A 13026-nucleotide genomic window follows, 5' to 3' on the forward strand; every position below is an offset into this window, starting at 1 on the left:
TCTTATTTTAAATTTCACCCGGATCTGGTGACATTGGAAAGAGTATGGGGGGGGAAACCTAAAATCATTGAAAAGGCTTAGAGTGGAGGGATCTGGGATGAAAACTGGTGGGAAAAATAAGCAGAAGTCGTGATTGGCATAATTAGAACGGATTCAATCTAATGGGGGGAAGGTTATTTCTGAAAAATTTGAAAAAATAACGTATTTTTAACTTACGAAGGAATGATCGGATCTTCATGAAATTTCATATTTAGAAGGACCTCGTAACTCAGATCTCTTATTTTGAATCTTAACTGGATCCAGCTTCAATGGGGGGCAGTGGGGGGGGGAAATCTTAGGAAATACTTAAAGCGGAGAGATCATGATGAAACTGGAAGGGAAGAATAAAAATAAGTATAAGATACGTGACTGACATAACCGGACCGGATCCGCTCTCTTTGTTGGAGTTGGGGGGAAGGGGGGTGGTAATTCGGAAAAATGAGGTATTTGTAGCTTACGCACAGGTGACCAGATCTTAATAAAATATGATGTTTAGAAGGATCTTGTGCTTTAAAGCACTTATTTTAAATTCCGACCAGATCCTGTGACATTGGGGGGAGTTGGAGGGGGAAACCGGAATTCAAAGAAAACGTGAAAATTGGGGTATTTTTATCTTACGAATAGGTGATCGGATCTTAATGAAACTTGAAATATAGAAGGATCTTATGTCTCAGATGCTCCGTTTTCGGCTCGAATTCCATCCGTGGACATAGGGGGTTGGAGGAGGGAAACAAATCTTGGAAAACGCTTATAGTAGAGATCGGGATGAAACTTGATGGGAAGAATAAGCACAAATTCTAGATACGTGATTGACCTAATTGGAACGGGACCATTTTCTTTGCAGGAGCTGGGGGGGGGGGGTGAGATTAGAGAATCTAGAATTAGAAAAATCGAGGTATTTTTAACTTAAGAACGGGTGACCGGATCTTAATCAAATTTGATATTTAGAAGGAATTCATGTCTCAGAGCTCTTACTTCAAATCCCGACCAGATCTGTTGACATTGGGGGGGGGGAGTTGGAAGGGGAAATCGATAATCTTGGAAAACGCTTAGAGTGGAGGAATCGGGATGAAGCTTGGTGGATAGAATAAGCAAATGTCGTAGATACGTGATTGCCGTAACCTTACTGGATTTGCTCTCTTTGGGGGAATTGGGGAGAGGGGTTCAGTGCTTTGGCGAGTTTCGTGCTTCTGGACGTGCTAAGACGATGAAAATTGATAGGCGTGTCAGGGAGCTGCACAAATTGACTTGATAAAGTCGTTTTCCCAGATTGATAAAGTCGTGACCAGATCTGTTGACATTGGGGGGGGGAGTTGGAAGGGGAAATCGGTAATCTTGGAAAACCGATCTTGGAAAAACTCGCTTAGAAACACTTCTTTAAAGAGGTGCAGGAAAGCACGCTTAGAGTGGAGGAATCGGGATGAAGCTTGGTGGATAGAATAAGCAAATGTCGTAGATATGTGATTGCCGTAACCTTACTGGATTCGCCCTCTTTGGGGGACTTGGGGGGAGGGGTTCAGTGCTTCGGCGAGTTTCGTGCTTCTGGACGTGCTAAGACGATGAAAATTGATAGGCGTGTCAGGGAGCTGCACAAATTGACTTGATAAAGTCGTTTTCCCAGATTCGACCATCTGGGGGCTACCGTTCCCTGTGTGGGTAGAATTTAGAGTCATACGATCTTAACGAAAATGACACCATCAGATTCAGCGTATCAGAGAACCCTACTGTAGAAGTTTCAAGCTCCTATCTACAAAAATGTGGAATTTTGCATTTTTTGCCAGAAGACAAATCACGGATGCGTGTTTATTTGTTTGTTTTTTGTTTTTTTTTTCCAGGGGTCATCGTATCGACCAAGTGGTCCTAGAATGTCGCAAGAGGGCTCATTCTAACGGAAATGAAAAGTTCTAGTGCCCTTTTTAAGTGACCAAAAAAATTGGAGGGCATCTAGGCCCCCTCCCACGCTCATTTTTTTCGTCAACGGATCAAAATTTTGAGATAGCCATTTTGTTGAGCATAGTCGAAAATCTTAATAACTATGTTTTTGGGGATGACTTACTCCCCCACAGTCCCTGGGGGAGGGGTTACAAGTTACAAGCTTCAACCAGTGTTTACATATAATAATGGTTATTGGGAAGTGTACAGACGTTTTCAGGGGGATTTTTTTGGTTTTGGGGGTAGGGTTGAGGGAGGGGGCTATGTGGGAGGATCTTTCCTTGGAGAAATATGCCATGGGGGAAAAAAAATTCAATGAAAAGGGCGCAGGATTTTCTAGCATTACTATAAAAAAAACAATGAAAAAATAAACATGAAAACGTTTTTTCAAATGAAAGTAAGGAATAGCATTGAAATTTAAAACAAACAGAGATTATTACGCATATGAAGGGTTCTAAAAATACTTTAGCATAAAGAGCAAGGTATTTAGGAGGAGATAAATACCTCGCTCTTTATGCTAAAATATTTTTAGTGATTTCAACTATTTATTCTACGGCCTATTTGACTCAGGGGTCATTCTTAAAGAATTGGAACAAAACTTACGATTTAGTGTAAAGAGCGAGGTATTAACGAGGGTACAAACCCCCTCGTACACATAATAAAAATATAAGAATATAAAAGTTTGTTACGTAAGTTAATTCTTAAGTTACGTATATTTTTTACTAATAAAAACGTTCGTTGAATATTAAAAGTTCTAGTAGCCTTTTTAAGTAACCGAAAAATTGGAGGGCAGCTAGGCCTCCTTCCCCATCCCTTATTTCTCAAAATCGTCTGATCAAAACTAAGAGAAAGCCATTTAGCCAAAAAAAAATTAATATACTAATTTCATTTCAATAATTTATGTGCGGAGAGCCAAAATCAAACATGCATTAATTCAAAAACGTTCAGAAATTAAATAAAAAAAAACTAGTTTTTTTTACTGAAAGTAAGGAGCGACATTAAAACTTAAAACGAACAGAAATTACTCCGTATATGAAATGGGTTGTCCCCTCCGCAATCCCGCGCTCTTTACGCTAAAGTTTTTAGTTGTTTTAAAAAGTAGAATTGTGGCAAAGAGTCAAACTTTAGCGTAAAGAGCGAGGGACTGCGGAGGGGACAACCCATTTCATATACGGAGTAATTTCTGTTCGTTTTCAGTTTTAATGTCGCTCCTTACTTTCAGTTAAAAAAACTAGTTTTTTTTATTTAATAACAAAAGAGGGCAGAATTCTAGTTAATTGACTTCTTCCTATCTTGGAAAGGGTAGGTTAGGAAAATGAAACTTTCAGGGATAGGTCTACAGGCTAAAGTATGTCCTGGGAAGGTATTTAAAGTACCCACCTCTACTCCTTCCCCCTCTAGAGGGCCCTGAAATTTGCCTACATGACAGGTCTACACCTATTGAAATTTTGACAAAACAACATTTTACCTTAATTTTCAGTTACTAGTTGCTTTTTCTCTGCCTTTAGTTCTGAAAATGTAATTGCTGTTATTTGAGTAGAATTCTGAGCCATATCAATATGTTTTTTTCTTCTTCAAAATTTGGGAAATGTATTTGCATATCTTTAAAACCTTATAAAATGGAATTGAGCAAAGTTCTTAAGCTGAAAACAATTTTGGGTAAAATTCTAGTCCATTGACTTCTTGCTATCTTGGAAAGTTGTTGGGCTAGTGAATTGAAACTTTCAGGGATGTGTCTACAGGCTAAAGTATATCCCGGGAAGTTATTTCTAGGTCCCTAACTATACCCCTTCCCCCTCTTCTATATAACGCAGCTTTTTGTGCATTACAGCTTATATTTTGGTCAAATTTGATCCTATATTACTATTAAAAGTGTAAATCCTTGCTTACCTTAGAAAAATTCAACTTTTCACTGTTTTTTATGCAACTATGTTCCTTTTTCAATTCATCACTGATCAAAAAGCTATCCTTTAGCATTCAACACACAGAAAGATGAGAAAAATAGCGAAGCAAGTAGAATCTAATCAAATTGAGTGAAGTATCTTGGTAGTAAATAATCCAGATACCTAGAACTAATTCAATGAAAAATCTGTAGTATTCTATTTTAAAATATACTTACAGATTTTCAAATCTTATAGATACTGAAGGACATGAAAACGGAAAACTTCTACTCTAAACAATAATACACATTGCCAGAGGGATCCAAATTAATACCCGTATTGCAACCCGTATTACAAAAAAAAATATAGGGGATACGCACTTCAATAAACCGTAAACCAGTGTCTGGGTTTATTCTTCTGTCAAAATGCAGTTTTTGCTCCTTGAAACTGATTTTGGCACACTCCCTCCCCCACGCATTACCCAACTTTTCTGTGCAAAGTAAAACCTGATTTTACCCCTTCATAAGTTTGGCCTAATTATAAAATTGGGATAAAAAGTCAAACTTTAGAATAAAGAATGAGGCATTGAGGACTGGGCAACCCTCCGCAAATACAGAACAATTTCTGTTTGTTTTCAGTTAAAATGTTATTCCTTACTTTCAGTTGGAAAGCTTGTTTTTACTTAGTTTCTGATCGTTTTTTAAGTAATACTAAAAAGTAAACCTTCCCTTCATGAAAAATTCCACCCACTCCCCCCACAGAAAATGCCTGAAAGTAAAGTTCTTCCTGCGAAGAATTCCATCCTCACTGAAAATCCCCCAGGAAATTTTCTCGAGGGCAATTCCGCATGAAAAATTCTCCTTAGCATAACAACTTGAAAGACTTAATTTCTGATCGTTTTTCAAATTAAGTTGGAAATTCCCCTTCCCGGCAATAATTTTTCAAAGAAATTCCGCCACTCCCAATGGATAGTTGCACCCGAGAAATATTCCCCCTTGGAGAATTTTTCCTGCGGAAAATTCCCCCATTGCGAATTTCTCCCACAGGAAAACCCTCCAAACAATTCTAACCCCGCTAAAAATTTCCCCAAGAACATCTTTACACGTAACATTTAGTCGGCAAAAATAGTGACAAATAAAAAACAAAAATCGTAAAGGAATTCTTGCCAATTCCCCCACTTTTTCCAGGAAATTTTTTCTGGAAAACACAAGTACCAATATTTTTGGCACAAAAATATTGGCACAAGTACCAATATTTTTTCCAGTCTTCACAAAAAAATTATATGGTACAGTTCTGGCACTTACGCAGGGGGGGGGGGCCTTCGGGTATGCCCCCCCCCCCCGAAATTTTGTGAAATGTTTAATTTCCCCATGGTTTCTTGGGATTTCTGGCAAAAGTAGGACGTCTATTAAGAATCTAGATACATGTGTGAAGCCTTTTTAGGGACTTTACAGCATGTAATTATCCGGTCAAGTAACTGCCCAATTATTAACCCGTTTTCTGCCAAACATTTTACCCTCTTTGTAGTAATTAGCGATTGTACTGTTTATTTTGTTTTGTTTTTTTTTTGTTTTTCGTAAAGAGAGTTTGATTTCCACAACAAAGTAGAATTATCCTTGATATTAGGGCGTTTATCCCCCCCCCCTTTCAGGATAAAGTACAGCTTTTAATGGATCAATTTTGGAAACTATAATTTTTTATTGAAATCAACGTTTTCACAATAAAAAAACTACCCCCCCCAGCACCCATATTGCACTGTTAACCCTAAAATTTCCTTTCAGTAGGATATAATAGATTAATCTCTGGTTCTAAATCGCTATGAACATAACCTGAGCCTAAAACGTACTTTTGAGGCTTCAGTCTTCTTCCCCCCATCCGCTACAATACTACAGATTAAAGTTAATCTGTATTTTCCGATATACGTGCTTTTTGCATTTATTTAGTTACTAAAAAAAAGGGGCTACTTTGTATCTGCTGTTTCGAAGGTTTAGCCCCCCCCCCACCCAAATAAAAATGTCTGCGTACGTGCCTGGTATAGTTTTTCCTCTATTATGCATAGTCCCAAAAGTACTTCTTTTAGTTGATAATAAAGCACTGAATCGGCTAAAAAGCAGTTTGATATTAGGTTGGCTAATATCAAACTTTATCTGATAGAAATTTTTGAGATTGTCATTTGTTGGCATAGAAACTTCAAAAAGAGCTTGTTCGACTGGAAATTCAAAGGGCTAGTGCTCTTCTCAATAGTTGGATGTTGTTTGACGGCAACAAACACCCCTCCCATGTCCACCATTTCTTCGGGATTTTCTCGTGGAAGGGACTTCCCATAAAGGGATTTTTTTCACTGAGGGGAGAGGGGATTTCCAGCATGATTTGAAAAATGATCAGAAATTACTTGATGAATTTTTTTTTACGAAAGTAAGTAGAAATTTCCGGGGTATTTTCAGCGAGTAGGGAATTGTCTGGGGGATTTATATAAGGGACATTTTCCAGGGAAATTCTTTTAAGGAGGTGAAGGTTAGTTCCCAGTATAATTTGAAAAACTATGAGTAATTCAATAACTTAAAACGCGGAGCTTGTCGGCATTTCATAAATTAGAATTTCATCTTATATTAAAGTACTGGCTTTCCTTTCCCTTGTCTAACTATTAATTGTAATTAAAAAAGAAGAAGAAAAGAACATGAAGAAGCAGCTTATCAGACCTTTGTCTAACTATTAAATGTTATTAAAATTGCACAGCTGAATTTCATACTAACTTTGTCAAGAAATAGTCCCTTTCCAATGTTAGTATGTTGCGCTTAGAAACACTCTTCTTTAAAGAGGTGCAGGAAAGCACGCTTAGAGTGGAGGAATCGGGATGAAGCTTGGTGGATAGAATAAGCAAATGTCGTAGATACGTGATTGCCGTAACCTTACTGGATTCGCCCTCTTTGGGGGACTTGGGGGGAGGGGTTCAGTGCTTCGGCGAGTTTCGTGCTTCTGGACGTGCTAAGACGATGAAAATTGATAGGCGTGTCAGGGAGCTGCACAAATTGACTTGATAAAGTCGTTTCCCAGATTCGACCATCTGGGGGCTACCGTTCCCTGTGTGGGTAGAATTTTGGATTGTGTGTTGATTTTATAATCTACAACCATTACAGCAAATTTCTGATGTCTATCACAAATAGTTTGAAAGCAAAATCAGTTCCCCAAATCCATCCAAAGTTCCCCACAGGGAACGGAAATAGTAACCATTTATTTACTTTAGATGGCGCCTGGAACACACTCTAAAATTGTCATTTCAAATTGGCACAATGAGTCAATTTCCAAGGTATTTTTTTTTATTGAATTATAGGCTTATGATCTGTTGAGCAAGTCAGGGCACTCTAGAGGAAGAAGGAGTGGAGGTAGGTACTTTAAAATACCTTCCCCAGATATACTTTAGCCTGTAGACCCATCCCTGAAATTTCATTTTCCTAACCTAAACCAATTCCAAGATAGGTTAAACTGTTTTCTCTTAAGGACAGTATAGAAAAAGTAATACAAATAGCTTTTGACTTCTTGCTATCTTGTAAAGGGGTTAGGTTAGGAAAATGAATCTTTTGGGGATGGGTCTACAGGCTGAAGTATGTCCTAGGAAGGTACTTTAAAGTACCCACTTTCACTCCTCCCTCTAGGGAGCCCTGAACTTTGCCTAAATGACAAGTCTATACCTACTGAAGTTTGGACAAAACAACATTTTACCTTAATTTTCAGTTACCAGTTGCTTTTTCTCTGCCTTTAGTTCTGAAAATGCAATTCCTGTTATTTGAGTAGAATTCTGAGCCATGTCAATGTTTTTTTTTTTTTAATTTAGGAAATGTATTTACATATCTTTAAAACCTTATAAATTGGGATTGAGCAAAGTTGTGAAGCTGAAAACAATTTTGTTATACTTCATTCAAGCAGAAGATCTATTTCACAAGGTTTCACTTTTATAACACACATACTTTGAAGGTTATCAAAGGTCAGGGTCATCTAGAGGGAGAAGGAGTGGAGTTAGGTACTTCAAAATACCTTCCTTACTTAGCCTGTATATACCTTAGTGTATAATACCTGTGTAATACCTTCCTTAGCTTACTTAGCCTGTAGACCCATTCCTGAAAGTTTCATTTTCTTAATCTAACCCCTTTCTGAGATAGCAAGAAGTCAATCAACTAGAATTTTACCCACTGTTGGTATAATTTGTCACAATCAACATAATTCAATGTAGGTATTATAGAATTGAGAAGAAAATCAAACTAGATCAAAAATATTATTTGTATGCTGGTTGTCAAAAGGCATATCAGCAATATCTCAGGAAAGATATGGAGTATTAAGTTGAATCTTTTAGGACATGTTGAATATTTTGAGGCATGTTAAGGGAGATAATGGATTAACCAATAGACACTATGTGCATATTGCTGCAACTATTACTGCCATGGCACTATTACTGGTGTCACTACTACTACTACTGCCAAGGGTAAGGGTTTTAAGATGAAAGTTTCAGGGAATATTGAAGAGGATGTTGAACTAACCAAAACGCATTATGTTTATGGAGGTTATCAAAAGGGTGGATAAGCAACATTCTGGAACAGCTTGGAGTATTAAGTTGAAACTTTCAGGGGATATTGAGTTTGTTACTGAACTAACCAACTGGCACAATGTGTATGCTTCTACAACTGCTACCTGCTGCTGCTTCTACTAAGCATTGGAGTATTATGGTTAAAGAAGTAGTAATGTTGCAGCTACTAGTACTACTATTTTAAAGCTAAGGGTAATTAGATGAAACCATGTAAATGGCATAGATACTATATTTCAGGCCACTATGTAAATGCTGGCTGTCAAAAAAATGTATCAGCAATATCTGAGGAACAACTGATTGTATCAAGCTGAAAGTTTTGGGGACACAACTATTACTACTACTGCTACTATTGAACCAAATCAAATGATTTAGATGCATCCGAGTTCTCAAAATGGCATACATACAGTGGTTCAGGATCAGAATTGGGTATTATTTTATTCATGGGAAGCTGAGGGGGGGATGTAATATTAAACCAAAAGGCACTATGTTTATCTAGATTGTCAAAAGGGCATATGTGCAATATCCTAAGAAGAACCACGGATGTTATCTTGGAATTGTCAAAGCATGTTATTGGGGATTTTGAACCAAATCAAAAGAAAGTTTATCCATCCAAGTTTGTCTTAAGGGTGTATATACAATATCTTTGGTATGACTAAAGGTGTTAAGCTGAAACTTTCAGGGTGTGTTGAAGGGGATGATTAATTAAATATGTATCTTAAAACGGTGCGTCTGCATTGTCTCTGGGATCACTAAGGACATTAAAGTGAATCTTTCAGGGAATGTTGGGGCAGATACTGAACTAAATCAATATATACTAAATACATGCAGGTTGCCAAAGAGGCATATAAGTAACAGCTCAGAAAGGAAATGGGGTAGCCTATTAATTAAACCTTTCAGGTTTGATATAGCTACTACTGCTACTTCTTCTACAAACTACTAACACTTATGCCACAACTACTACTGCTATTGCGATTTTTTATGACTGTAACTGTGACTCTGACTGCTTTTATTTGTGACTGCATGTGACTACAAACGCTTGCTATTATGACTGACTGCTTTGAACTGCAATTTTGACTAAATTCTACTGTGACTGCAGCAACTAATTGCATGTGCAGTTAATCTCAACTGTGACTGCAACTACTTAAGGCTGTGGCTGTGAATACTTGACACAGTGACTGTGACTACTTCTAACTGCATTCAAGGTTGTAAAATTTGGTTAGAATTCTATTGACCCTATAGAACCCCAAAGATTATGCAGATTTCCAGCCCATATATTTTCTGTATTTTTTCCCTTACCAATCAATGCAAAGCATTATAATTCAACTATTATAAAGAATTGTCTCAAAATTAAGAATCAACCAGAACACAAATAGTAAGTCAATATCTGGATTCTTATTGAGATTAATTTTTAAAAAAAGATACATTTTAACTGAAAGTAAGGAGAAACAATAAAATCCAAAATGAACTGAAATTATTGTGTATGTGAAGGAGCTGTCACCCCCCTCAATACCTTGCTCTTTATGCTAAAGCCTTTAGCACTTTTAAAAGCTTTCTGACTAGGCTATTTATTGTAGTTTCTGTTCTTTTTGTGTTTCATTTATTTACTGATATTGATTTGTGGTAGTTTAAAGCTTGAAAAATTATTTAACCTTATTTCTACCCATTTTTGGTTTAATTTGCCAAAGAAATTAAATTTACTATTTCATTTTCCTCATAAAGTTTCTTTTTTAGATAAAGTTCTTTTGAAGTTGATTTCAGTCCCTTTTTAATTGACATAGTCTTCATTGGAAAAGAAAAAAAACATTTTAAATCTTTTGTAATCTTAATTTTTTTTAAATTTAAATCTAAATCTTTTGTAACTAAAAGATTTTTGCAAATTTCAAGTAATGAACAATGCAGCACAATAGTAACCGAAACTCTGAAAACAGAATTTTGGTATCAAAAGACATAATAAAATAATTAGCTAAATTTGCTGATTCCAAATTTCAAAAAGCTCATTCAGTTTAGTGTTAACCATCAAAAGCTAAAAGCCTGAGAAGATTTGTCTGTCGTTCAAAAAAGGTGAGAAACACCCCCTATAAGTCAAGGAATATTTATGAAAATCACACCATCAGATTAACCATATCCAAAAAGCCTATATTAGAAGTTTCAAGTTCTTGTCTGCAAACATGTGGATTTTTTATTTTTATTTTTTGCAAGAAGAAATATCATGGATGTCTGTTTGTTTGATTTCCTCAGGGGTAATCATATCAAACCAATAGTCCTAGAACACTGAGAAAGGACTACTTATACCATTTCATCAATAGCAAAAAAGTCAGCTCCCCCCTGAAAGGTCTTTTAACCTTATTTCTTTTTAAATTATTTCCTTCAAATTATTATTTCTTTTTAATTATTATTTCTTTTTCCAAATTTTTAAAAATGTCTTTTAAATCAAAAAAAATAAGTGGCCAAAAAAATCTAATCTAATCATTAGAATTGTGTGTTTAAAACCTAAAGTCCAAGAAAAGCAGACACAGACAAAATTAAAGAAAAACATCTTTTCAAAGATTAAGACAGTTCTGTTTACAATTTTGTATGTCACAAAATAAAAAAAATATATAGAAGAACTATAACTTTCACAGGTTCTAAAGGACTTAAAAAATGAAGCTGAAAGAAAAGCCATTGTCATACTCAAAAGGGGCATAAAAATGGCATCAAGTGGTATGTTCACTTTATTTGTAGGTCAATTATATGAACTGCTCTATTTACCTAAATTTTAATTAAACTTTCTCACTGATTCTTCAGCACTGAGAAACTACTTAGTAACATTATTGTATATGACTTTTTCTGAACTAGCCTATATGCTATTATCAAACAGTTCGTGGTAACGAACTGTAGTAAGGAGCGATCCGGCTCAATAGTAACCAAAACTCTAAAAAATTGAATTTTGATATAAATAGCTACATCAAAAGAATCGCATTTTAATGCTGATTTTAAATATATAAGTTTCATCAAGTTTAGTCTTAGCCATCAAAAGTTACGAGCCTGAGAAAATTTGCCTTATTTAGGAAAATAGGGGGAAACACCCCCTAAAAGTCGTAGGATCTTAACGAAAATGACACCATCAGATTCAGCGTATCAGAGAACCCTATTGTAGAAGTTTCAAGCTCCTATCTACAAAAATGTGGAATTTTGCATTTTTTGCCAGAAGACAAATCACGGGTGCGTGTTTATTTGTGTTTTTTTTTTTTTTTTTTCCAGGGGTCATCGTATCGACCAAGTGGTCCTAGAATGTCGCAAGAGGGCTCATTCTAACGGAAATGAAAAGTTCTAGTGCCCTTTTTAAGTGACCAAAAAAATTGGAGGGCATCTAGGCCCCCTCCCATGCTCATTTTTTTCCCAAAGTCAACGGATCAAAATTTTGAGATAGCCATTTTGTTGAGCATAGTCGAAAATCTTAATAACTATGTTTTTGGGGATGACTTACTCCCCCACAGTCCCTGGGGGAGGGGTTGCAAGTTACAAACTTCAACCAGTGTTTACATATAATAATGGTTATTGGGAAGTGTACAAACGTTTTCAGGGGGATTTTTTTGGTTTTGGGGGTAGGGTTGAGGGAGGGGGCTATGTGGGAGGATCTTTCCTTGGAGAAATATGCCATGGGGGAAAAAATTCAATGAAAAGGGCGCAGGATTTTCTAGCATTACTATAAAAAAAAACAATGAAAAAATAAACATGAAAACGTTTTTTCAAATGAAAGTAAGGAATAGCATTGAAATTTAAAACAAACAGAGATTATTACGCATATGAAGGGTTCTAAAAATACTTTAGCATAAAGAGCAAGGTATTTAGGAGGAGATAAATACCTCGCTCTTTATGCTAAAATATTTTTAGTGATTTCAACTATTTATTCTACGGCCTATTTGATTCAGGGGTCATTCTTAAAGAATTGGAACAAAACTTACGATTTAGTGTAAAGAGCGAGGTATTAACGAGGGTACAAACCCCCTCGTACACATAATAAAAATATAAGAATATAAAAGTTTGTTACGTAAGTTAATTCTTAAGTTACGTATATTTTTTACTAATAAAAACGTTCGTTGAATATTAAAAGTTCTAGTAGCCTTTTTAAGTAACCGAAAAATTGGAGGGCAGCTAGGCCTCCTTCCCCATCCCTTATTTCTCAAAATCGTCTGATCAAAACTAAGAGAAAGCCATTTAGCCAAAAAAAAATTAATATACTAATTTCATTTCAATAATTTATGTGCGGAGAGCCAAAATCAAACATGCATTAATTCAAAAACGTTCAGAAATTAAATAAAAAAAAACTAGTTTTTTTTACTGAAAGTAAGGAGCGACATTAAAACTTAAAACGAACAGAAATTACTCCGTATATGAAATGGGTTGTCCCCTCCGCAATCCCACGCTCTTTACGCTAAAGTTTTTAGTTGTTTTAAAAAGTAGAATTGTGGCAAAGAATCAAACGTAATTGCTTCTTAAGCTGAAAACAATTTTGGGTAAAATTCTAGTCCATTGACTTCTTGCTATCTTGGAAAGTTTTTGGGCTAGTGAATTGAAACTTTCAGGGATGTGTCTACAGGCTAAAGTATATCCCGG

The 13026-nt window shown here is 36.0% G+C and overlaps 2 protein-coding genes and 1 long non-coding RNA gene across 16 annotated transcripts in view; 2 read left to right on the forward strand and 1 right to left on the reverse strand.

The window, feature by feature from the left end:
• LOC136040389 (BTB/POZ domain-containing protein 6-like) overlaps positions 1-13026 on the forward strand; it is a 396184-nt gene that overhangs the window by 276560 nt on the left and 106598 nt on the right. The window lies entirely within an intron of this gene.
• LOC136040387 (E3 ubiquitin-protein ligase RNF34-like) overlaps positions 1-13026 on the forward strand; it is a 127000-nt gene that overhangs the window by 97232 nt on the left and 16742 nt on the right. The window contains exon 1 of one of the 11 annotated variants that reach the window (XM_065724650.1): positions 7099-7158. The exons of the other annotated variants lie outside the window; for them this stretch is intronic. Coding sequence (XP_065580722.1) covers positions 7142-7158 — 17 coding nt within the window. The 5' untranslated portion in view covers positions 7099-7141. Of the gene's footprint in view, positions 1-7098; positions 7159-13026 lie in introns of those variants that run through there. 11 annotated transcript variants of the gene reach the window in all.
• Positions 1-13026, reverse strand: part of LOC136040388 (uncharacterized) — a 67676-nt gene that overhangs the window by 54258 nt on the left and 392 nt on the right. The gene's annotated exons all lie outside the window — the stretch shown is intronic.

This window comes from Artemia franciscana, chromosome 20 (assembly GCF_032884065.1).
Source record: "Artemia franciscana chromosome 20, ASM3288406v1, whole genome shotgun sequence".
NCBI classification, from domain to species: Eukaryota; Metazoa; Arthropoda; class Branchiopoda; order Anostraca; family Artemiidae; genus Artemia; species Artemia franciscana.